The sequence below is a fragment of the Falco naumanni genome, chromosome 14, assembly GCF_017639655.2.
Source record: "Falco naumanni isolate bFalNau1 chromosome 14, bFalNau1.pat, whole genome shotgun sequence".
NCBI classification, from domain to species: Eukaryota; Metazoa; Chordata; class Aves; order Falconiformes; family Falconidae; genus Falco; species Falco naumanni.
In genome coordinates this window covers 1,627,189-1,653,047 of record NC_054067.1, presented here as the reverse complement: position 1 = coordinate 1,653,047, position 25,859 = coordinate 1,627,189, and the positions used below count along the sequence as shown (strand labels likewise).

Here is a 25,859-nt window from a genome sequence, read left to right as displayed (position 1 = left end):
TCTTTTGGTGTCAGTTTGGGGAGCTAAGGTCTGCTCCTAAGGTCTGCAGCTGCATCAATTACACCAGCTGAAGCCTGTCCCAGTACAAAGAGATGCTCTAGGTAGACCCCTGGGTCCAGCTGAGCACCCCATCCTCATGCCAGGGGTCCAGCCCAGACGTGTGAACAGATACTCCTTCTCCAGCCAGAGTAGACAGAAGAAGCATCATTATTTCTTTCCAGCAGTGAGCTGTAGAGAGATGAAGCAATTTGCAGAGAACTAACCCACTTCACCCCCCAAAAAGAGACAAAGCCTACAGACTGCAAAGTCTCCCTCCCACTTCAATTTTCTCCGACTCTTTGTGCCTTTTCCTACTTGAAGAGAGTTCGAGGCCAGTATATCACTCATTGGAAAATGTACCAGAGTCTAATCCAGCCCTCGGAAGCCTCCCTTCCATGTTACAGCTGCAGTTTTCCCCTTTCCATTTCCTTTTTGGAGCATTAAGTCCTTTGGGCAATGACTATTTGTGGTTCTGGACTACAACCTTTCCCAAAAGCTGAGGAATGTGCAGAATAAAACCTCCCTGTGCAGCTCTGGGAGCCAAGCACGAGCTGAGCAGTGCAGGGGAGCTGTGCTTTCGAGTGAGGTACAGCCTCATGCAGACCGCCCCGTGGGCCAGCACCCCCACGCGTGCAGATGCTCACTGGAACGTCTGATTCACCGTCCCCGCTCCAACGTCCAAGGTTTGTACGAGCGGAGCTGCCTCTCCTCCGAGCCTCCTCCGGCTCTCCTCACCTTTTCAAGAGATTAAACCCCAGGGTTTGGGAAGATTTCGAAATCCCTGCTGAAAGGTGTTGGCTCAGCTCCACTTCTGGTCTCAAACCCAGTTTGGCCCACAAACCCAACAGCTTGGGTGATATCCTATGGGTGTAGCGAAGGGACTGAAGCCACCGAGGAGGTTTTCCTGGCCAGGGAGACCAAGCACTGGGCCACCTGGGAATCATAAGCAGCACAAAGGCACTACTGAATCTCAAATCCTCCAGACATCTCCTTGCCCAGAGACACCTGAACCCCCATCTACACCAGCACCCTCACCTGCTCCCAGGCTTGCCCTAGGACATCCCTGGTGGTGATTTACCTGGAAGGCTGCAGTGCCTGGACAGCTGCCGGGAGACATGGCCTTGCACAACAGGACCTAGAAACAAAGGAGAAGGTGTGAGTCTGGCTCTCCACTCCATGTGATAGCTTTCTGGTAACCTCTCTTCACATGAGCACACCCATTTGGGAGGGATTGAAGGAAAGAAAAAGAGTGCTGTGGTCCTATACTGTGAAAAAATTATTTTCAGGGAATTCCCCTAGGATGTGCACCATGCACCTGTCCAGGTTTTACAGTGCATGGCACATGGTCTTTCAAAATGTGTCTGGTAGGTACCCTGCTGCACTCCTCTGGAGCATCTAATGCCTTTTTGAGGCACAGAGTAAGCTGACACCCTCTTTAATCCAGGAACAACTTCACCAGCTCAAACCCATCTCGGTGCATCAGCTAAACAGATGCCCTTGCACTAGCAGAAACCAGCAGTTTTCTGAAGGGAACATTTATTGTCAAAGATGCCCTGTAGGTCAACCAATGGGCTAGGACATCCCTTCCCCTGAGATGAGGAAGATTTTGGAGCAGGTCAACCCCCTGGGTTAGGAGGTCTTCCTTGGGACTCTTGGTGGGGTCACAAGCCTGGGCACCACAACCACCACATCTCTCTCTACTCATGCTTTTCCCACGTGGAGGAGCGAAGGAGCTGCCCTCCTGCTCCCTGGAGGCCTGGAGGATAGCCCCTGCTTTTCATCCCTGGAAGCCTGAGCTGTAGAAAGGTATAAACAGCCCATTTTCTGCTTGCAGGGGAGGAGGGGGAGGTCTGGAGGTCAGCCCCAAATGGTTTATTAATTCATTTGGTTTCGTCATGGAAGAACGGTGGGCTGAAACAAGACATCTCTCCTCCTCTGGCTGTAGCCACTTGCTACTGAAAAGAAATCTTCCCTAGAAACTCATTAATACAGTGTGGAGAGGCAGGTTAAAATTACACTTAATCCTGAAATATTGTTTGAAAAGGTGAAATTAGAATATTTTGCTTAAAAGCTGCAGAAGGAAACACATTTTTCACATGCCAAAAAGGGGTTTTTCAGCACTATTTCCTGTACTTTTTGATGAATTTGCAGCTAGTTTTAATTAACCCCAAACCTGCATTTTTCAGCTAATAAATGGTTCACCTGAGCCTGTTTGCAATGATCCATTTAGGAATTGTAACTGCTTCTGTACATAGCAAGCAAATTGAAATAATAATTAAAGACAGAATTAAAAGCCGCCTGTGTGCTTCTAATACACGGGGAAAAAAAATCTGTTCGTCTTATGTTAAGTCAACAAACTAGTGGATAATGGAGAACAGTTAATACATTTTCCAGAGGGCTTTTTGATAAAGGCCATCAAAGAGGCTTTTAAGGAAACTCAATAGCCAAAGGGGGATTGTCTAACTTCCACAGTGTATTAAAAGCTTATTAAGACAGAGAAAAGAAGAAATGGAATCAAGAGTTCATTCTCAACATATAAATAATATAATAATAGGGCATCCCTGAGAGTCCATCTTAGGATGAAAGTCTTTTATGAACGATGCAAGGGGAAAAGGGCGAACAGTCAAGTGGAAAAATTTTGCAGGGAAGAGAAAATAGTATCAGCTGGCCAAGGCTGGTGTAAGCTCAAGGGGACTTTGTGGAGGTAAGCTAATGAAGAGCCTGCCAGCAGGTTAAACGAAATGGCAAGCGGTGAAAAGAAGGGCACATTAGAAAAAGTCACTTGAACTTTTCATACACCTTCATGGGTTTTAAATCAGCCTCAGTGATTCAGGAGAGAGGAAAAAAAAGGATAAGACCCCAGTGTACTGATGAGCAGATGAGGAAATGCTGGCTCAGCAGGCAGGGGCGGCACAGACAGTAGGCTGCACTGGGGAAGCGGGATAAGAAACCACATAAAATACAAAAAGTACCTTTAGGGAATAGAGTAGCACTCTAAGTTTAGTCCTGGCCACTTCTCCTTAGGACAGACAGTCAAGATTAAAGCCTGCCCAAAGCCGTTCAGTAAAATTGCAAAAGGCATAAAGGGAGTTTTACAACAAAGAGAGTGAGATCAGGGTAGTGAAAGCTAGAGAGGACAGAAATACGGAGAAAGCTGATGGGAGCACCAGCATCATCATAAAAAGACATGGTTTTTCAGAGAAGCTCCTTTTAAGGAAGTCAGCCTTCCAAAATTATTCGAGATAAGATTGAACATGATAGGAGACAGAAACCAGGATGCTGCGGGGCACTGGGCATCGCCCACAAGCTGGGGTTAAGGGGGGATTCTCCTGCAGCAGGGCTAATGCAAACCAGAGCAGGGGTTTCTTCCAGCTTGGCCTGAAATCTCTCAGCCAGGCACCATCCAAGGCAGGACACGGAGCTGGACACGCACTCTGCCTGCTCCTGCCTGATAAATCCTCCCCTCCTGATCTTGTTTTCTAATGTAATAGCTTGCATTTTCAGTCTGCACATGTATAATTTCTAGATGGGCCAGGGCACTTAATACCCGTTGGTTTATTCATTAATAGAAAGCTTTTCAGTTTTCCTTTAACATCATTCAGGTCTGATATGATTACAGAACATGTCCAGTGCTGAGCTCATATTTCTGAGAAAGGAGTGATAATTAGATGATGGTCGTGCAGCCTGGAGGGAGATGGGCAGGAGGAGATACCTGGGGAATAGAAAGGGCAGCTGATGGGTGGAAAGGCTCTCATGCCAGTGGCCGAACCCTGTGGTCCAGCCTCTCTGGCCTCTGCCCATCCTCAGAGGCTCACCTCAGAGTGCAACGTGTCTTTAGCAGAAACAGGGGCAAGGCCAGGATGTTTTTTACCCCTGTTGTTTGTGGAAGAATTAATCAGAAAATTGCAGCCCACCAGGCTTTAAGGTTGGAGCTAAATCCCTTCAAATCGGTGTCACTGAGCTCCCATCCACTGATGATTTAAATAATGGCTTGATTTTTATTTTATTTGATTCTGGTCTTCAGAAGAAAAAAAAAAAAAAAAAAAAAAAGAAACCTGGATTTTGTTTCAGATCAGATGTAAAATGGCATGACACATAAACCAGCTTTGCTGGATTACATCTCCTTGCCAGCTATGCAGGTAGGTGAGGGCGGGCACTGCCCTGCATGCAGGGAAAAGCCAGCCTGGTAAACACTGGGAATGTGGGATCACCAGGAGGAAAGGCAAGGGAGGAAGCCAAGCCTGTTGCTCTCCCTTCCCTGTTAAAATTTACATCAAGGCTGATTTCAGTCTTGTTGTGGCAGGTGAAGAGCAAAAAGATACTGCTGGCCACAGAGAGGTACTTTCAGATGGTCTGGGTTTGGTGGCCTCAGGCGAGCCATAGCTTCTCCTCAGAAAAAGGGGTCTAGGCAGAGAAAAGCAACAATATTTCGTGAAGACATGAAGGAGAAAGCGGTTGGCTCAGCAGCAGGACTCCTCCTTCACTGCCCTTCCCCACCGCATCCCATGGGCAGAAAGGGCTGCGCAGCAGCAGGGCGGTGGGGGGGTTGCAGAAGATCTGAGTGGAGGGGACACCACCACTGTCACATGCCATTCAACACTTGCAGACCAGGCCGAGGGGCTCAGGGGCTGGGCCAGCACAGTCTGGGGGGGCTCCTTGAAGAGCTCATGAGCAGAGGCAACCCTATAAGCTACTGAGTGGCATGAGTTCACCAGCAGGCACAAGAGCCTTATTTGGCTGCTTTCAGTTGCCCGCTGGAGTCCTCCACCCCCTGTTTATTACACGGCAAGGTGGTTACATGTAGGTGCTGTTCATTTCCTGCAGGAAGCCAAAAGAGATGCCGGTTCAGGGTTCAGATAGGGCTGTGGGCAGAGGTGTGGGCTAATGAGAGGACCTCCTAGGCAGCAGCAGCAGGGGGTGTGCAGGTAGGTGTTAGCAGAGAGGAGGAAGAGAAGGTGATGTAAAACAGTAAGATCAGAGATAAGGCTGAGAAGGAAAGGAGAGAGCAGCATCCTCTCCGCTGTCACACTCGCAGGGCACTGGGGTGGCCTGACCCAGCAGTGCAGGCAGGTGCAGACAAAGAGCATCCCTGTGTACACCCGTCAGTGCTGGCTCTGGAAAGCATTCACATTTAAACTGCCGGACCTATGGCTTCTCCTCTGTCAGGGTTTGCACATGGCAGGATATTTATTCCAGGCCACGGCTAGATTCAGTGGCAATCCTTGTTAAAATATCAGGGATGCTTTTTGCCTTGGGACACAGAGATGTGGCCCCTAGTTTTACGGTCAATAATGTCAGAGGTCTGAATGGGTGTGGATGGATGTATTAATCCTCCCTTTCTCAGCTCATAGATGCAAGATCCTAGGGGATCGTCTCTGATGGATGTTTGTTTAACCTTAAATCTTCCAGGAAGGAGACACCAGTCCTCCCTCAGAGACTCACCTCACTGGTGCTGCACGTTACTAGTGTAGCTGATGGAAAGCTTTTAGGAACATCCAGCCCAAACCTTCGCTGCAGTGAATTAAGTGTTTTTATTCTCATCCTCTCTCCACTGACCTTACAGTACAATTGATTACCACCCATTTTATAATTAAACTTTGCCGGATGACGGACTGTTTTCACATCTTCTATTTTCCAGACTAAACAAACACCACTTCTTTAACATTTCCTAATAAGCTATGGTTACTGAACCTCATCTTACTATTCATGCTTCTCCTCTGGACTTCCTCCAGTTCATCAACATCTTTCGTAACCCGCTGTCCCAAAGCAGGCAGGGCGTTCCAGTCCCAGCGTCAGGCTGAGGGGAACAGCACAGCCCAGGTCTCTCACTGTTCAGGCTCCTGCAAACACATCGCTGCCAGACACACATCTTTTTGCAAAAGCCCCCACCCTTCTGAACTCACGCCCTTCAGCAAGCCCTCCCCGCTCACAGCCACCCCGTGTTTCACACGGGTGCTGCCTCTTCCATCAGCAGAGCTGATAATGAAGATATCGACTGCAGCCATTCTGCAGAGACCCCTGCAGTGCCCGCGTGCTGTGTGTTCCTGCTCCAGTAGTGAACTGGTGATAACCGCCCCAAGAGCAATTTAAGAGCTGGCTGTGCATTTGCTTTCCGCTGAATTCATCTAAGCCATGTTTCTCCATGTACTGCTGCAAAATCTTGCTTAGGAGATCAGTGTCTTGTTCCTGCCCCACTGCAGGAACTTCTTGCAGAGAAGTGGTGAAAAGTGAGACCTCAGGGAATATTTGTGTGAATAAGGCTGCGGAGCTGAGGTCACGCTCCTGGGCTCCTGTTCTCATGTTATCAGTTTGGGGTTTTATCCAGCTATGTGCTCCCAAGTTCAGTAGGTTCTCAGCTTCATGTCAGGATGCCTCGGCTGAAATGCCACCTGTGGGGCTGAAAACAATGAGTTTCCAGCTGACACACTTGAGAGGCTGATAACTGTGGTGAGAAGCAGTATGGAGCAGCACAGGAACAAGGCAAAGACTGTACCCTGGGATCAGAGAGAGCACAGCCTGCTCCAGCTCTGGACATGGCTTGCAGTAGCATCCTGGCACAGCCACAGAGCTTCTGGGAATTAAAAATCACACCCAGTGCCAGGGAGAGGCTGAGGATGCTCTTGCAGTGTGTTGGTCCTACCTGAGTTAAACCAGAGTCCAACAGGTCTCTGGCGAACAGGGAGTGAGGGAGTATTAACAAATATCTTTATTTTGCAGGAGATGCGTGTCAACAGTCTCCTGTACCCGCTGCAGCCTGGGGTGGCTGAACAAAGAGCCACTGGCTCTGTTTTTACTGATAAAAACTCCAAACTGGACAGCATGTTATGCACTTAGCTAGTGGCCACAAGTTCTAAAATATCTCTGCCAAATAGTTTTGCGGGCATCTGCGGAGCTCCAAACCCACAGTTTTTAATTTGTACGTGCGGTTCAGGATGGCTCCAGGCTGCAGGGGCAGCAACAGGGAGGGGGCAGCAGTGAATCCTGCCAGATCACCCTGAGGAGCCGCCCCCCCCACCCTGTGCCATTTTGTGTTTAACGTACAAATTTAGCTCTGCTTTGCCTCTTGTTTAATTCAGTTTGGCTGGCAGCAGGCTGGCAGGCTGCCTGGGTGTCATGAACCATGACCGCCACATGATGAGAAACACCTTGGGCAGATGGCAGGTCTGGAGCAGTCATCCTATCCCATTGAATCCCATCGAATCCCATTGAATCCCATCCCATCCCATCCTCCTTGTCGATGGGCAGGAAGGAACTGGCGATGCTACAGCTCTGCAAACTTGTTTCCTGCGGCGAGCACTGCAGGCTCCCGAAGGGCAGGCGAGGAAGCTCATGTGCTGGAGACGCAGGGAAACAAGACCCTGCTCCAGGTGGGGTGGGTGTCCCGGGGAGACCACCTGCTCCTGTTCCTGCTTGCAACATGGCTGTGTCCCTCTGCTTTCCCCCGTCCTGCTGCCTGAGCCCTTGGACATGTGAGGGGACGCAGGGCACACAGCATGTGGCAGAGGGACGGAATGGGTAGGTGGGCCATTCCCCATGAGATGCGGAGGGAGAACAGGAAACCATCTTCCCCAGGAGAAGAAGGGCTTCTAAGAGGCCCCAGGTCAGGAGAGGCCTGACCCTGAGGGTGCAGGTCTGTGGGCTGGCATGGGTAAGGAAGCTGCTTCACACCCTGCTCTGGGTGCTTGATGCTCCCCCCACAGGGTGCTGACAGCCCCAAGGGGCCAGGGGGGACTGACCTTCCCATGTGAGTACCATGGCTGGTGATGGGCACGGAGGAAACCCAGGGTGCTTCTGCTCTCCTCACCACAAAAAGAACTTTGGGAACCCATGAGGATGCATAAGTCACAGATACTCGTGTTTACAAACCAGATCTGAACACCGGTACCCATCACCTCGTGGCGTCCAGCATAGCTTACCGGAGCCCACCGAGGATCCCACCCCTGGGTGCTGCGCGGGGCTATGTCAGGTGGACCCAGACCTGCCTGCCCAGACCACAGCTCAAAAGCATCAGTGCCAGCCCCAGCATACAGAGATCAGAGCTGCAAGACCAGTCCTAAATCTAAACCCATTTATTCTGGATTATTTTTTGGTTTTCCTTTGTCCCCTGCTGTGTTTTCAAGGCTTGCTCCCTGGCCAGCAAGGCTCGGATTCGGTCAGAGGCAAGGTCCCTGCACCCTCCGCAGGGGACGGGCCTCACAAACTCATTTCACAAGTGACTCAGCCGCTGACCCGGGGTCCCCAGATTACCAAGGGCTGAGCTAATGCTGAAAGCTCCCAGACAAGCGGCTTTCTCAGGAAGTGCTGTCCTGGAAAACGCAACCCGAGAGAAAATAAACTCCCCTGAGCCACAGAAAAAGACCCAAGCCTGCAATTTCTTCCGTGCTGTCTGGAAAGGGCTGGGGCTGTGTTTTCCAAAAGGTTAAAAACAGGGTAGGGATGTTATTTTAGTGAGCGGCTGAGCCCCTTCAAACCTCCCGACAAATGGACACGTCCCCGAGTCCTGTTTGTGCAGATGCAGTGCTGGGCTGGGCTCCAGGCCACGTCCTCCCCCCGCGGGGATGGCTTTGGGCTTTGGAAAAATTACACGCAGGGGAAGTGGAAAAGGGCTGTTTTGCAGGTGGTGCCGAGTTATTCCAGACACGGAGTCCAAACACAATTGCAAATGAATGGAATTGCCTCTTCCCCCCACCCCAAAAGCTGGTCTGTGCCAGTAATTAAGGCTGGGGATTACTGGGGGGGGGGGGGGGGGGGGGGGGGGGGGGGGGGCAGAACAGGAGGCTGTGGATTTTGGCTGTCTGCGGTGAGGGGATGCTCTGTGGAGGATGAGACCCTCCACCATGGCAGGCACCTCCACGGTGATGGAACTGGGCACTTTTCTGAAGCTCCCCAGAGCTCCAGGGCAACAAGCCTGCACTTTGTCCTTTGCTCAGCTTCCCACAGCTCCCCTTGCTCCCAGCCTCAGTCTTGGTCAGCAGCAACCCTTCCCCCTGCGGCCCATCCCCAGCTGCGCCCCAGCGCCCTGGCATTCACCTACTTTTGACAAATTCCCTTTGAAAAAGACACCCTCAGTGGTTGTGGCTGGACGTGCCCCATCAGCCATAGACCTGACGGTACATCTGGTGGGTGCCAGCCCCAGCTGCCAACAAGGGAGGGAAGTCAAATGTGGAATCTCTCTGGAAATTTACAGTGAGTAATAATAAAATAAAATAAAATAAAATAAAATAAAATAAAATAAAATAAAATAAAATAAAATAATATTTTTAAAAGTGCCATGTATAGATGTGGTGCTTAGGGACATGGCTTAATGGTAGACTTGACACTCCTGGGTTAACCATTGGACTTGATGATCTTAAAGGCCTTTTCCAACTGAGATGGTTCTGTGATTCTATGATTCTATAGTTGCTAATGGCTCAGCCTTGTGAGAAACAGCTTTAAAAGTAAATAATTGCCTGCTCCAGGCACCAAGGCAGGATGAGACCTTGCTGTTTGACACAGTCATTCAGCAACTGTATGCATGAAGCATCAGGGCTCTGCTCGCTGCCTTGTCTTGTTCAGCAGCTGACAACCATCGGGTCATTAACTCAAATTAGGACAATCTAGTATTATTACTACATGGGAAACCTTGCACACAGGTTGCTCCAGCACACTATTATTTTATTGTGTGTAATCAAGCCTTCCGCTAAAGAGCTTGCTCTTTTGGTTTGGTGCCTGGAGTGTGTGTGCGTTTAACGGCCTCTTTCAACACTGGGTCACTTCTCGGTTGTGTCTTTCCTGGCATGGGGCTGATGGTAACGGCTTTGTACGGCATAAGGTGAGAGCTGCAGCCTTTCTGGGTAACGTGGTGCTCGTTGGAGAGGTGTCATCATTGCTGAGCACAAGTGGGGAACCTGAGATACCTCCCAAAGAGCTTCCCCAACCCCACAGAGGTTCTTGGTCCAGCATGTCAAAGGGGACCCTGACTCCAAGTGGGACTGTCCTCCTGGTTGGCAGGTCCCTCCGGGGTCAGAGGAGGGTTTGTCAATGGTCTGTTACCCATCTGAGATCCCTTCAGTCTCATGTCGCCGATGTGTGACATGCTCATGAAGCTACCTCCTGGCCTACCTCCCCAAGTCTGCACTAAAAGGCATCCTTAGGGAAAGAAGGAGCTTAGGTGTCTCTGGGGGCTCCTGTTGGAGCCTGTGGAGACACGTCTACATCTCCATGCCCTCCAGTCCCGCCTGTGTTAGACATCTAGCTGTCATCTCCAGACAGGCACCTGACCGTCCAGCCTGCCTTACTTATCTTGCTGGACTATCGAAGGTGCTGGGGACAACCAGGCTGTGACATCCAAATTGAGGATGGTGAAATCAGAGAAGATCAATCTACTTGATTACATGAATTGCCAGCTTCAAGCAAGTAAATAATCACTTTTGGCAACGGGTCTATTTTGAAGCTGCAACCACAGCTGCAGCCAGCCCCGCTACCGACGCTGGCCCTGCATCCATGGTCCTTTTCCTGCTGGGCTGTTGATGTATGGAGAAGGGAGTGACCAAGCTCCTGGGTGACACTGTCTCCTGCTGCTTTCCCACCTCTCCAGGCCAGCTGCTGACTTCCAAGGATGTGGTCCATGCTTTGGTGTCGCAGGACCAGAGCTCAACTTGAGTACACGTTATGATCCAAGTCTTTTATCCAAGACCTTGCCAGTTATCTGAGGGTACACAGACCTGCTGATCTTATCATTGATGGGATGCACACCTGTGCAGAAGGTTGCAGTGACCACTGCTGGTGGGGGGATATCTGTAATTTTGGCCGTGGGCACACAGGGAAGTCTCCTTTGCCCTGGGTGGGCTGGGCAGCAGCGTGCATCCCTCCTCCAGGAAACCTGCAGCCCCTTCTTGGTGGCTTGCACAAAAAGCCCTCCCTTCTTCATGTTATGTTCCCTCCTGCCTTTTTTATTCAAAGATAATTTGTGGGGGAATAACTGCTTTTGGTGGAATTTTTAGTGGATTTGAAATAGTTAAGCACACAAAGAAACCCACACAGTTTCTGTAACAAAAAAGTGGATTGGTTTGAAAAGGGCAGGGCGGGGAGGGGAAGGGAAGGGAAGGGAAGGGAAGGGAAGGGAAGGGAAGGGAAGGGAAGGGAAGGGAAGGGAAGGGAAGGGAAGGGAAGGGAAGGGAAGGGAAGGGAAGGGAAGGGAAGGGAAGGGAAGGGAAGGGAAGGGAAGGGAAGGGAAGGGAAGGGAAGGGAAGGGAAGGGAAGGGAAGGGAAGGGCAGGGAAGGGCAGGGAAGGGCAGGGAAGGGCAGGGAAGGGCAGGGAAGGGAAGGGAAGGGAAGGGAAGGGAAGGGAAGGGAAGGGAAGGGAAGGGAAGGGAAGGGAAGGGAAGGGAAGGGAAGGGAAGGGAAGGGAAGGGAAGGGAAGGGAAGGGAAGGGAAGGGAAGGGAAGGGAAGGGAAGGGAAGGGAAGGGAAGGGAAGGGAAGGGAAGGGAAGGGAAGGGAAGGGAAGGGAAGGGAAGGGAAATCCCAGCTAGAACTGATGGCAAGCATATCAAAGCTTTTCAGTTCATGGAGACTTCCAGTGTCCCTGCATCTCCTGCAGGCTCTGCCTGTTTCCTTAAGTCACCTGAAGCCTCCTTATAGCCTTGGTTCCAGCAAGACCCAGCATTACAGGGGGCCAGGGCTGGGATTTCTGGACCCCAGTAGTGACTGATTAACCTGTGAAACAGGACGGCAGATGTTGGTTGGAGGGTGAGCGTGCCCACGCACCACGGGAGCCTTTGGGGAACTTCTGAAGCAGCTTCAAAGCAGAAGAAGATGCTGCCACAGGACTCAGTGGCCATGGGGAGCATGGCCAGGAAGAGCAGGGGAGGTGCAGGTCAGCCCTAACGGCAGCATCAGACCCCAGGAGGAACCGGCACAGCTGGGGTGTTGGCCAACAAACCTGTGAGCAAGGGGAGGTTTCCCGAGCCCTGCCAAGCCTCTGCTTGACAGGAGACAGGATGGGTTGTCCTTCACTGACATGACACTGACGGATGACCTCAGAGAAAGGGAGGGAGGAGAACTGCCTGCGGTGAAGATCCGTGGTGCCGATACCTCACCGCTCCTGGCAAATACAGATACATCCCGTCACAAGGAAACATCTTTGCTTTCCAGAGTCTGCAAACATACGGTTTGCTGGGAGGTAGAGTCCGCAGCAACACTAAACCGAGGGGGGGAGCGGGGCGAGAGGGACGTGAGCACGGAGGTACTTGGCATAAGGCAACAAGGCTTATCATAACCCCGATGTGCTTGGTACATGTTCAGCTTTCCAGCGTGCTGAGAAGTACTTTCCTGGCCTGTTTTGCTAGTGTGACTTCTAGAAGACTGGGAATCCTTCCAAAGTAGGACCTGGGGACTTCAGTTCCCCTGGAGCAAAATGATAGTTAAAAGGCTGCAGCACGGGGCGTCTTGTTGATTTATTTTTTTTGCTCCCCTGGGGTTTTGTGTTAAATTCTCTCCAGGCACGCAAAGAACAATAATATTTTGGGAACGCCCATTGGGAAACACTGGCTGTACCCTCGATTTCTTCAGGTTTGGAGTTGCTCCATTAAAGTGACTGAAGTCAAACGACACTTACACAGATGAGAAGCTGGAAACCCAGCTGCGCTGTATGCAAATTTAAAAATGCAACTTCCACAGGGAAAAAGAGAAGTTACAAATGTCAGGACAGCTGTGTCTCTCTGCCTGCTACAAAACCATTGGTAAAGGCAGGAGCTCCTGGGTCGCATGGGAAGCCCTTTGCTGTGCAAAGCTTGCTGTGAAATACCGGGGAGCAAGCTGGCCCCCCCCTCATCAGCCCGCAGCCAGCCGAGGTATGGCCCTGCTTTTGGGGGTGCCAGACTGGCTGCCGCAAGGTCCGTGTGAACAGCACATGCAAACCAGTGACTGAGGCAGCCCGGGAGCCAGCCCATCCCTGGGGAGAGCCAGGCAGGGGCAAGCTTTGGTGACGGGAGACTTGCAAAACGGTTTCCTGTTTACTTGCCTCGTACTTTTTTCTCGGTTAAGTGCGGACTCTGCCTACTGAACTGTTGCTTTTACCAGCAATGCAGGGAAAGCCCTGTCCCTGCTGCCCCCATTCCTCCTCCCTCGAACCAGCCCAGCCCCGAGAGGACACGGCTGCACGCACATGCCCATGTCCTCAGCATCCAGGCACTGTCCGCTCACAGCTGGAAAAGACCATCCTCCTGGGTCCTTAATGGCATTTAATCCTTTGAGTTGATTAAAATAGTATATTAACCAGAAGACTCGGGCATAATGGGAATAATAGAAATATTCAGGGCATAATTGCATGGTGAGTGGGACTTCACTAAACAAGCTGTAATCCGTTGTTCTGCTGTAGAGGGGAAGGATTACAGCTTTACTCTTTTTTGTTGTTGTTGAAAGCCTCAGCTCTGAGGAAGTGATCCCCAGCTGGGGCAAAACTGTAACTTGGTGGGTTTCTTATTTATCCTGCGGGGACTGGAGGCTATTTTAAAACAGGTTGGCGTACAAGGGCCAAGTGCCTTCTCTGCACTTGATAACTTCAGGGTCCTCGGTGGAGAGCAGATATGGAAAGGCTGTGCCCTGCATTGCATGGACCAGGCATTTTGTGACAGCAAAGTGCTGGGGTGTCCGTTTCATCATCCCCAGGAGAGCCTGGCTTTGCAGACGTTCCCCATAAGGGCCTCAAAGGACGGGTTTGCCTTATGCTGCAGGTTGGGGAAACTGAGGCAGGGCGAGCTGGTGGAGCTGTCTGCCCAGGGCCTGTGCCCACCCCTGCAGCATCCCTGTTCCACATAGCGCTGAGCCTCCAGCACTCGCCATGCTGCTGCTCCCGGCACTGGAAGGGAACCACTGCCACCACGGGCGGAGCAGAGCCTGGGGTGGCCGGCAAACACAGACCCACCTGGCTGTGCCGGGACATGAGGATCCTTGCTCCTTCCCCTTGCTCCTGCCACATCTTCCTCTGCGGTATGTCCGGTGGATCAGTGAAGAGGCAGAAGCAGGCAGAAGCCCTGCTTTGGGTTCGATAGACCTTGTCTCTTCAGGTGCTCAAGGGCCATGAAAGCCATCACCTTCTCTGGCTGCAAGTATCTGCTAATCTGGTACTGACAAACACTGTCTGGCCAGCCCAGCAGCACAAGGCTGGGTTAAGAAAAACCTGACATATTTTTTTTACAGTTTCCTTTATTTACTTTTTTTGTCTTTGAGCCTTAAACATTCCTGCCTTTGTTTGGTTTTGGGTTCTGCTCCCTCCCTTATCACGGAAAAGGGCCCCAAACGAAAAGCCAAACAACCTCACAAGCTGAATTGCTAGTGAAATCACAGCTGCCAGCAGAGCCAGGAGGGCTGGGGCAGCCCTGCTGTGGCTAGCAGAGGTCCACGAGCGTGGCCTGCAGAGCGGGCAGTGCTCCGGCTCTAGCAGACCAGTGTTTTGGGGTTGGTGGGACAGGATCACTTGCTTGTACCAGCACAGAGGCATCCCAAGCTGGGGCACAGCAGCAGCATGGTCTCTGCAGGTGCTGGATAGCAGACCCCTGCCAGCCGGGAGACTGAGCTGCACCCCTGAGCACTGTCCCCTGTTTTGGAGAGTCTCTGTCTTTTGGGACACTGTCAGGGAAAGAGGATCCTGGCTATGCCACCTCTCCTTGTCCCTGCTTCTCAGGGAGAGCTTTGGGGGGGCAGTCACCCCTCCTCAGGGGCCTCGGCAGCAGGAAAAATGAGGGTGCAGGCTGTACAGCTGGGGGAAAAGCTAGCTGCAAGGGGCATTTTGGAGAGGCAACGGTTCCCCTGCTCTCAGTGCCCATTCATGGGATGCAGTAAGGGGAAGGAGGTGGTAGTCCCTGCTAGTACCAACAGGCATCTCTCCCCAGGGACAAGGATGTTCCCTCCTGCCCCTGAAGGGTATAAGCAGCCCTGCAGCACCCAAAAATGCTCATTCTCAGGTGCCCAGCCCTGATTTTGGGTGGGGATGGAGAATTTTTAAAATGCTGGGGGGTGAAAGAGTGGTGTGGCAGAGATGTCCACCAGCCCCTCCAGGGGAAGGACACCAGCCATGTCCCAGCCACGCTGAGCCCCCCGTGGTCCTGCTCTGGGGCTGCAGCCAGGAGCTGATGCAGGGGAGTGCAGAGGGGGAACAGCAAAGCCTCAAGCCAGTTGTTTTTATTGCTTCTTTATATGGCAATGTTCCCTCATCCTCTGCTGGGAGCTCTGGGGGCTGTTCCTGCCCGTCCCTCCTTCATGTCCTGCTCAGCTAAGAGCACCGAGGCTTTACAGCTTCCTCCACCGAGCACGGAGCACGAGGGCTCCTCCGAAAGCCCCAGATGGGGGCTGACCCCCACTCCCAGGCTCTGGTGGGCTCCAGCATGGTGGCTCTGCGGCTGCGTGCATGGAACTGAGGCTTTGGGATGGCTCTGCAGCAATGGGATGTGCAGAAATCCCTGGGGCCGCTCGCAAGGCTCCCATGCCCTCCCATTGAGCTTTACTCTGGATTTTATGTTCCCTTTCCTTAAATAAAGAAAAAGTCCTTGTTTTTAGAAACCCACGCATTTGTCCCAGTAACTCTCCTGCTGCCTCTCCATTAGGGATTTTTTCCGTCTGCCAAAGGTACCCCAGCCTCCCTCCAGAGCCAAGTGAAAGGCAGAGACTTGCTGCAGTTTTGGAGATGGAGCAGCTCTTTGTGGTCTCTGGCCAGTTATCCTCCACTAACAACACCCTGTGTTCACGTCTGCCGGTCTGCTGCCTGTCTCAAGGTGCTTCTCTGGCTCAGATGCCCTGCCAAGCTCTAGGGATTAACTTCTCTAATCTCGGGGGCTATTTGACCACACGTCTTGGTCAAACTATGCTGGGATGAAGGAAGAGCTGGTACAGGCAAGCTGCCACCCAAGACAGGGGGGCAATGAATGCCTTGAGCATATGAGCATCCTTGATCTTCCAGCTCTGCTCAGTACCTCGATCTGCCTCCCCAGGGGACCTGTGAATTAAACACGAACCTGACTCTGGTGCGCTCCAGGGCTCAGCAGCTTCTGCACAGGCTCAGCAGGCTGCTCGCCTGTGGAACTTGCAGAGGGCGGGGAGCCCACAAAGTCTTTTTTCTGGTGTGATTTTGCTGCTTTAGGGCTGAACTCATGCTCTGGGCAGGGGGAGGGGGATCTGAGGAGGTCTGCTCTACCCCAAAACCCATTTTCACACAACTGGCAGGCTCCTGGTAGTTGAAACACCGCCAGGTTGGACTGAAACTGACCCCCAGATTCATGTCCTTTAAGAAAAGGGAAGGAACATGCTGTGTGGGGTTACGCAAACCTTTCTCCTTAAGAAATTGAGCTAAAACCATCTAGGTGCTGGGGGCAACTTCCTCAGCATTGGAGGGACTTGCACTTTTAGAAAGGGCTGAGCACCCTGCCAGCTGGGCTCACTGAAGGCTGGGAAGTGGAGGCTGTGCATCCCAAGTTGCGTCTGACCTTGGTTTCCACTTGTGAAATGGCTCCAAAATCTAAAGCACCCTCCTGCATGCTTCTGGTGGGATGGGACTGCTCTTCCCACCATGTTCCCTGGGATGGGCACCAAGCTGTCCACCATCAAGCTTTCCAAAAGGCCTTGGGCAGCTGAGCTGCTGTGGTCCAGGCAGGCTGCGCCAGCCTCTGCCCTCTGCTTTGATATGGTTCCTCGCACCACGCACGGGTGGCCTGGCCTCAGCTGTGGCATCAGCTGGGGAGAATGTGCCAAGGACCTCAGGTCCAGAGAAAGAAGATGCAATGTGCTCCTTCTCCCAGCCTTCCCACAAAGGTCCTCTAAACGATGATGGGAGAGCAGCACGATGAGGCCAGGCTCCATCTCACCCACTCCAGCGCTCAGGAAGATCGGGTCATCCCTACCTGCTAGCCCCAGTCAGCCTTTGCCAGAGCTCCTAAATTAATCCAGGAAGGCTGGGCTTGTGTAGCTCCTCTGTAACAGCAGCCAGGTAATTTGTGCTTTCCATACCAATGCTTTTCTTCAGGCTGCTGGCAGGAGAGGCTTTTTGTGTCCCTGATTAGAATTATCAGGCAGGATGGCCCTTGACAGCACGCAGGGAAGAGCTGTGTTTATCCTCTATAATTGCTGCATGCTTCTCTGTCTCCTGCTGAAAGCATCATCTCATTTTGGGCTGAGTCTAGGAAACCACAGGGCTGAGCTAAGTTTTCTGTGCTTTAGAGTAGTCTGTGAACAGGAAGAAAGTTTATTTCTGATGGCAGATTTGTCCTGCTGCCCTGGGGTGTTGGGGGCTGATGTGCCCTTTGGGGTCACTCTGAAGATGCTGCTGGCAAAGCAGACCCTGCATCACAGGGTAGCTAGCCTGGAGAAGGGTAAGGAGGGAGAGGGAACAGACATCAGGGATGCAGGGGTTGTGCTGTGGACTCAAATATGGTTTAGATGAAATCTGGTTTAGTCTATTTGCAAGAACATATTTCAGTCAGATACTGTACAGCTCCCCTGAAGGGGTGGGGTGCGTGTGATAATTCCCAGCCATCCATCACCTAGAGCTGATCAAAACTTCTTTAACTGTGAGAGCCTTTTAATAAAACCATCTGCACATCACAAAGTCACAAAGTCACAAAGTCTAACCTGCTTTAGCTCAGAACAAGCAGTCAGCACAGGTTGAACAGACTTCATCTGGGAAAGTGCTCCTGCAGCTCTCTGCCAGCTGCCGGAACAGCTGACCCAACCCAAAGCATCTTCTGGCTCTCAGAACTTCCAGCAAATGCAAACACCGGGTGCTCAGCTGTGTTTCCTCTCCTGCTCCTCCGGCGGCCCAGAGGCGGGAGGAGGCCCAGAGGTCTCTCCACGGCTGGCCAGAGCAGAGCAATGCTCTGCGTGTTGTCTCACCTCCTGCACATTGCAGCCAACTGGTGTCAGCTGCTAAACTCAGCCTAAAAGCTTGGGGTTTTTTAAACCCTTTCCTACAGAAAAGCATCCAGGCTGCAGTTTCTGCACCAAGAATTGCAGAATCCCCATCTCTCTGACAGTGTTTCTCAGTGGTGAACACCGGTGCTGTTAAAGGTAGTTCTTTGGGGGTTTTATTTTTTTGAATTAGAAGAGGTTGGTTCCAGCTTCCAGCCACTGCTGCCGCCACCCTTCCTGTGCTTCTTAAGTCCCTCACTACTGCGACACTGCCGTCGCGTCAGTCTCAGTCTTCGTGGTGCACTGTGCAGCCTGGGCTTCTCAGGTCTCCCATGGCAGCACAGCACTTCTAGGCTGGGGACAGGGTTTTCTGTGTCTCCCCTCTAGTCTCTTTAATCTTCTGGACCCCATAGGACCATTTGTCCTCTTCCCAGCCCCCCTGTATTGATCTGCTCTATCCTTATGGCCTCCTGGCTGCGGGCAGGGTGGGGAGAGCACAGCTTCTCCCACCAAAGGGGGTCTGCTAGGGAGGGGCTGAAGGCAGACCTAGGAGATAAAGTGTTTTCAGATGTTCTCTCCGGGTGGCAGAAGATCCTGATGGGGACAGACGGGGTTTGGCTTTTCTTTCTAGGGAGAGCTCAGTTCCTGCCATTTTTGCGCAGAATGAGACGCCGAGTGAGGAACCAGCAATTTGTGGGCAGGGCGCTCGCCTGGGAACGCAGACCCGGCCCGAGTTCGTGTTCTGCCTCGTTTGGAGGAGGGGTATTATTTTGGGATGGATGATTTTCTGGGGATCTCCAAATGAAAGGGTGAGTTACGTTACCCCTCAGAGGGAAAACAAGCGTTGAAAGCTTAAAGCCCTTCATGAAAGCATTCCCTGGTGTCTGGTGAGCACAGCAGCTGCTGGACTTTGCAGTGAGCCCAGATGCCTTCCCAAAGGACGTTCTCCCACACCGTGGTCCACGCTCTTCCATAAGGGATCTGCTGCCACGTGGAGACCCCCTGGGAGCTTGTGGGCTTCCTCTGCTATCCTAAAAACCATCCTCAAGGCCTAGGTGGTAGGTGGCCTGGCATCTGGGAATGGGCCAGCTCTGGCTTAGACACAGTCCCCGCTTCTCACCCGGAGCAGGGCTTCCTTCGGAAAAGCTGACGGCTGCTCAGTGCGGGTCAGATTAAAATAATCACAGGGATCCCTCCTGGCCATGGGCTTTTGCAGGCAACGTGACTAATCCCCCAAGGCACATGCCACCCATTCTTACCACAGGTGTGCCCTGCAGCCTGCCTGCCCACGCACAGCCCACGTGCCATCCTCAGACGTGCCAGCCCCCCTGTGCTGGAGCAAAGCCACCCACGGCTGAGCTGGGGCAGCCAGATCCTCTCCAGAGCTCTGGACCTGCAACGTAAGTGGAAGATCTTTGCTTGTACCTCCTAGATAGGAGCAGGCTGCTGCCAGCAGCACCTCTAACAGGATTTGGTGCTATGCTTCCGTGCTTGCTGCGAAGCACCAGCTTAATCCAGTTGTGCACTGGCAGAAATCAGTGCCTGAAAGGCAGGGTCACGCCACCTTCTTGGGAAGAAAAAATTAATCTCCGAGTCCATCATCCACAAAGGAAGGAAACTGAACAAGACTTGATTTGTCCCTTTAGTCCCTACGGGCATCCTGGGTGGCAGGAGATGCTGAGGGGAGATCACAAGCCCAAGGACAAGCTAAGTAGGTCTGGGTGCTTTGAACAAGCCCAACCCAGGGTCAGACCACTGTGGTCAGCAGTCAGGTTGAGATCTGGAAACACACAGAACTGCAAGTGGATTCCCAGGAAAAGCCAGCAAAACAGGTGACTTCAGGAAAGTGCCCTCTGCACCATCTTGAAGCCCTGGAGACTGAGAGAGCTTCTCAACCTACTCCTGCCATCCCCTGCTTTTTTTTTTTTTTTTTTTTTTTTCCCCCAAGCTCAAGTGACTTGCCATGAGAGGACTTCTTTTCCATGCCTCCATGCCACCATTTCCCTGCAAATGGACCCATCTAAGGATCGAATTAACCACGTTCTCCCCGCCACAGGCAGCAGCAAAAGGACACTCTTTCCATTACTAGATATATGCAAAGAAAAGCAACAACCTCAAATTTGCTGTATTTTTGTTGAGATAGATCTCAACAAAAGCATTTTCTCATGAAGTATCAGTTTTCATGAAAACTGTCAGACTCTAAAGTGATTCAACAGCAAATTCCTCTGCTCCGATCGTATTTCACTGGGGGTATTGGGTTTACCAGCCCAGATCACATAACCTGGCAGATGAAAACCGCCTAAATGTTGACTTTGCCATTGTGGTTTCTCCCTCAGGAAAAATGCTTCCCCCTGTGAGATCAATTTTTCAGTCCCGTTCCAGAGGGGAGAAGCAAACATCAAAACACCAGCATTTCTCACAAGGCAGCTTTTTCCAATCAGTTCTAATAATGATCAGAAAAATCTTTAGTTAAAAAAAACCCAAAATACAAGCAAACATGAAGTGTGTATCCCCTCCCCCTTTATTTAAAAGGTTTTAACTTTTTTAGCCTCTCTCTCCACACAGAGCTCCAGTTCCTTTTTTTTTTTTTTTTTTTTTAAAGCTGGTTGTCATTTCCTCTTCAAAATGCTGTTGCAACGGGGAACGGGTCCTTATAAAAATGCCATTTTCACCTTCCCCTTGCTCAGGAGAGAGGGGCTGTCTCCCTGTAAAGTTCTTGGTCACCCTGCATGCCCAAAGACTGCAGCCCACCCGCCTCTTCGGGAACCAGCTGCCAACCTCCTTCCCCAGCCAGCAATGCCCCTTTGGTGGCACCCATCCTTCAGCTCCTGCACCAAGAGCTTCACAGGGGCTGCTGGAGGGCCAGGGATGGGCGGTGGGTGTAAGGGAGCTGGGACGGGGCAGAGCAACAGAGAGGGAGCAGGCAGGCACACGCAGCAGTTGGGTATGTCAGGGCAGCGGGGCCACCTGCGACTGCTCTTGCAGGCGTTGGCACCGAGATCTGCAGGCTGAGCCTTTTGTGCCAGAGCTTGCAAAGCCCTGCTTGAGAGCTGGGGATAAATGCATCACCCAGGGCTGCTCTGCAGGCAGGTGGGGAATTCTGGACCCAACCGCTTGCATCAGCATCCCTGCAGGGATGCACTGCATTGCAATTCAGCCCAGCTGGGATGGGAGTGAGGGGTCAAAGAGGAAGAGAAGGGGTGTTAGAGCAGGGCAGGAGGTCTCCAGTAAGTTTGCCTTCCTTCTCCTCTTTATTTGAATCCCTATACTAAAGCACATTGCTCCCTGCCCATGTGCCAGAGCTGCCGCCCTGCTCAAGCAGCACCTCTGGGTGCACATAGCACAGAGCCAGCACTACTGCCTTTGCACCTCAGCACACGAAGACGAAGGCGAGTCGCTTTTGTTCCTTTATTACACATTGCCCAGGCGTGGTAAAGCAGCAACAGCCAGCCCCAGGCCCAAAAAGCAGGCTGTGGAGAGCTGTGATTGGAGAGACCTTCACAAGAGGTTGCCAAAATGGCAACGATTTTCATGTTGGGCAAAGATTCCCTTTAATCTGTGAAGTCATGGCTGTGGCTGAGCCCAACTGCCGCTTGCCCGAGCATCCCCACCCCATCCCTCTGAAGCCCACATCGCTATTGTACTCTGAAGGAAAGATGAAGGTACTTTTTTCTGACAGACCAACTAGTCTGAGAGATGCATAAGCATTTTACACCCTACAGCGTGTAAAGCCTTCCCCGCTCCCCCCCACCTCCCTCCACATATGCATGAACAGAGCATGTCTATCCACCCCCCCCCAAAAAAAAAAAAAACCACCCGCCAACCCCAAGGCATCCCAGAGCAGCAGCGATGCTTCGAATCAGAACTGCAAACACAGGGTGCATCTTTATCTAACCTTCCCAAGCACTGACAGTCTAAATGCTAAGCTGCTTACACGGGCTAATGGCAATATATCCGTGCTGCGAGGCTTCATCTTTCCACGCACACCCCCCCTCCCTCCACTTCCCACCTTTCTCCATGTCCTTAAACCAATGCTTTCTCACTCGAACCCCTTGGCAGATCAAATACAGTGTATGCAGCATGTTCCCAGGGAGCTGCACGGCGCAGAGGGCACGAGAGCGGAGTTCAGTGTCCAACACGGACAAGCTGCTCCAGCTGTAGGAATCCCAGCCCAGAGCAGAGTCCGGTATGTGTCCCCCTCCCACCCAAAACACGTACATGACAATGTTCAAGTCCACACATCCAGGGAGGGTTGGGAGCTACAGGCGGCTACTGTAGAAGTCGGAGAGAGGGAAGAAGGTTGGTGGTCAGCAGCTGCTACAAGGAAATGCTGAACAGGTTCAACGTGGAAGAAGGAAAAAAATAAACCAGGAACAAACTCAAGAGGAGGCAAAAGGGGGGGTGCTTGGATCTGGGGGTCGGATGTCTACCTTGGAGGCAACAGCCAGCAGAGGAGAGGAAAGGGAGAGTTGGTGTTTGGTTTGTGGGTTTGGGGTATTTTTGGTGTCACTCACGATAGAAAACATATTCGGTGTAAGAGGTCCAGATCCTGTCATCTGTCTGGTCATGGGCGAAGGCACAGGTGCCTGTGGAGTTGCAAGCCACCATGTGGAAGCCAGCATCGGCCAGTTTGTCAAAGGCTTGCTCCAGGAAGGTGAATTTGAGGTAGTACCTGGAAGTGTACCTCTCCGGAGGCCTGTCCGGGTCCCTGCTCTCATTCAAGGTATCCCCAAAGACCTCCTTGGCCAGCGATGTCTTGCCGCAGACCATGATCCGTGCCACCCTGCGGAACTTGGCATCCGTCTGGCTGTCCCTGCCTAGGGTGTAGGAGCCCCGGTAGCCGATGGTGATGAAACCTGCCCTGCGGACGTCGGTGCTGGCAGCACCTGTACTGGTGGTGACGGGAGCTCCAGGGCCACCAGACACGGTGCTGGGGAGCGTGGCACTGGCAGAGGTCAGGTTGCGGGTGGCATCCGCGTTGGGGGAGAGCTCCTCTGGGTCGCTTTGGCATGGGTCATCTCCCAGCGAGTTCTGCTTGCTGAGCTTGGGGGCCAGCATCTTCACCAGCTCTGGCAGCATGAAGTACTCAGCCTCTCGCTGCAGACGGCTCCTCTCTGGGAAGTGGTCGGGCAGCACCAGCTGCTGGTCCCTCATGTAATCCAAGATGTAGCGGAAGAGGAAGCCATCCCGATCCACAAAGAACCGTCCCTTGCTGTCGCGGGCCAGGGAGCGGACATTCTTCTGGGTGAACATCTCCCAGAGGAGCGAGCCAGGCACACTGACCAGGGTGGGGTGGCGGGTGATGTAGACTTGTCCACCCACGTTAAGTTCAATGATCTCAGGGAAGGGGAAATCCTCGCTGGGTTTGGCACAGCCCGCGTTGTCTGCCAGGGCCATAGTGAGCTACCGCTGCTTCCCACCTGCAACAAAAAGCAGCAATGTGCCAACGTTAAGCCTGCCAGCAAACACAGCCCATTGTCCCACTGATCCCAAACCAGAGCTCGCTTGCTTTGGGTCAGCAAGCAGGCAGGATTGGGCCCCTGTCTCTGGGAGTCTGGAAGCCAGCTCTCTTCCCCAATTCCTGGCTCTTGGAATAAGTAGCATTATCTAATGCTGCCTTCCCTTCCATAGCACAAGAAGGGAAGAGCATTGCCCGTGGTCTGAACATGCCGTCTCCACCCACAGCCCTCCTGACAGCCAGCTCCCGGGGTGGGGCTCAGCCCCTCAGCCGAGGAAGGCACAGTGATGCCGTACTGATGCTAACAACAGGAAAGGCAGGCCTGTCACACCCTGGGTCTGACCGGCGACCCGCCTGGCCCAGCATCCTGCCAGGCAGGAGGAGGTGCTGAGCATGCCAAGGCAGGACTGCATTACGGCGCAGCATCTCCTGCCGAGCCGGCGTGCGGGCAGGGAGTTTATGGTCCCACACAAGGAGCACCCACCGCTCTGCCAGAAAAGCAATGCTAGATAACACTGTAAAGGACAGAGTGACGGTGCCTTTTGGCACTCCTGCTCCATCCTTGCCCCTGGAATGTACTCGATGGAGGCTCGAGGCCAAGCTGGGAGCAGGTGAGAGATCGCAGAGCCTCTCCAAGGCTCTGGGACCAGGACAAACACCAGGCTATTGGCACAGCCTCGGGCCGCATGCCATGTATTTATACATTTCCCGGCGGCAAGCTGGTTCTTAGGCATCTCTTGACACTGCAAACCAGCGCTTACATAAACCTGGCTCAGCAGATGGACTCGGGATCCAGCCTGGCCAAGCCACGCTCCCCCGTGCAGGGATTCGGGACACCTCGGGGAGCGGGGGGTTCCCTGCGCAGCCCCTGACTGCCCGGCAGCCTTGGTCCCAGGCTCTGCCCGCGCCCTGCGGGATGGTAGTGCAGCTCTGGGACTGCTCTGAACTTGGCAGGAGCTGCCCGCACCCCCCCCACTGGGATGGTCCCCGCACCCCCCCGGGGACGGGTCCCGCAGCCCCGCAGCAGCACCAGGGCTCGCCCCGTCCCTGCGCCCCACCGGGCGGCGCCGCCGGAGCGGCACGGGGGGAGCCCAGCGCAAACTAACGGGCGAAGAGCAAACTCTGCGGGCACCCCTGGGCGCCGGGGGGCGCCGAGCCTGCGTTCCGCACGCCCCCTCCCAGCTCGCAGGGATGGCTTTCGGGGTTTGACCAAGGAGGGACTTGGGCATGCCTCCGCCAAGGACCAGGCTGCAAGGATCGGGATGAGGATCAGCGCGGTCCACCTGGCTCCCAGCCCCCCCACCCCCCGCAGCGCCTCGCAGCCCCTTTCCCCGATGATGTGCCCACGCCGCTGTCCCCCCGCCACAGAAGCCCAGGCAGCAGCCTGCGCCCAGCCGGCGGGACCCAGCCCCCTCTGTCACGGGCGGCGGGGGCTGAGGGCTGCGGCTGGGCTGCACACGGCGGGGCTCGGGGCTTCCAGCGCTGGGGGCACGGGGAAAGCCGACCCCCTGCCCGCCCGACGCAGGGAGCGCGGCTGCTGGCAGCTGCGACCCCCCGCCCCGCCCCAGGACCCGGCAAAACCCCAGGGGGACCCCGCCGGGGCCACTCCGGCTGGGGCTGCGGGAGCCCGAGCCCCCCTCCCCGGCCAGGGGACCCCTGCCCCATCCCGGCGGGGCTGGGACCCCGCCGCTCCCGTTACCTCCGCAGGGCGGCCCGGCCGTGCCGTGCCGTGCCGTGCCGTGCCGTGCCGTGCCGTGCCGTGCCGTGCCGTGCCGTGCCGCCGCTCCGCTCTGCCCGCTCGGCCCTGGCCCTGCAGTTTTATGGTCGGGAAGGCGGCGAGCGCCATCCCCCGCCGGCCCCGGGCCCGCCTCGCCCCCGCCCTCCCTCCCCGCCTCCCCCACCGCCCGCTCAGCCCCCCTCAATCCCTGCATCCCATCGGGAAGCTCCGTGCCGGGGCCAGGCGAGGCCAGGGTATTCCGGCGGGGCCCCTTTCCATGCCCGGCAAAGCAAGATTTGGATGCCATCCATCACCCAGCCGGGCAAAAGCACTCCAGCATCCCGTGCCTCCACCCCGGCAGGTCCCGGGGGATACCCGGGGAGCTGCCTGCCCTGCACCCCCAGCCCCGGGCTGGCGATGAGAAGGGGACGGTAGCTCTTCAGATGCTGCACTGCTGTGCACGGGTGCTTTGCCCGCTTGTGGTGGGTGGTGGGACTGGGTGCTGGCCCCCAGTGCCCCGGTGGCAGGCAGCAGGTGTCTGGCAGGGCAGTGTGGCCAGCCGGCAGCCCCCCCTGCAGCTGAGTGGCCGGCTGTGGGGCTATGGGGCTCAGCACGAACCACAGACTCGTCGGGCTCGGCATGTTTAGGGAACCACGGGCAGATGCAAGACCCTGGGTGCGAGGTGGAAGCAGTCCCCCAAACCAGCTGGTTGCCAGGGCATCCCTCACACCTCTAACCTGGCCTGGCTGGAGCCATCCTCCCACTGTCCC

At 53.8% G+C, this 25,859-nt stretch overlaps 1 protein-coding gene across 2 annotated transcripts in view; it reads right to left on the bottom strand.

Annotated features, from left to right (window-relative positions):
* LOC121097498 (BTB/POZ domain-containing protein KCTD12-like) overlaps positions 1-25,137 on the bottom strand; it is a 42,326-nt gene extending 17,189 nt beyond the window's left edge. Inside the window, exons 1-3 of one of the 2 annotated variants that reach the window (XM_040614549.1) lie at positions 25,072-25,137; positions 22,429-23,334; positions 1,118-1,174 (exon numbers count right to left, since the gene is read on the bottom strand). In XM_040614549.1, coding sequence (XP_040470483.1) covers positions 1,118-1,174; positions 22,429-23,311 — 940 coding nt within the window. In that variant the 5' untranslated portion in view covers positions 23,312-23,334; positions 25,072-25,137. Of the gene's footprint in view, positions 1-1,117; positions 1,175-21,308; positions 23,335-25,071 lie in introns of those variants that run through there. The other variant, XM_040614550.1, reaches the window with a different exon arrangement.
* Between the last annotated feature and the right edge of the window lie 722 nt (positions 25,138-25,859).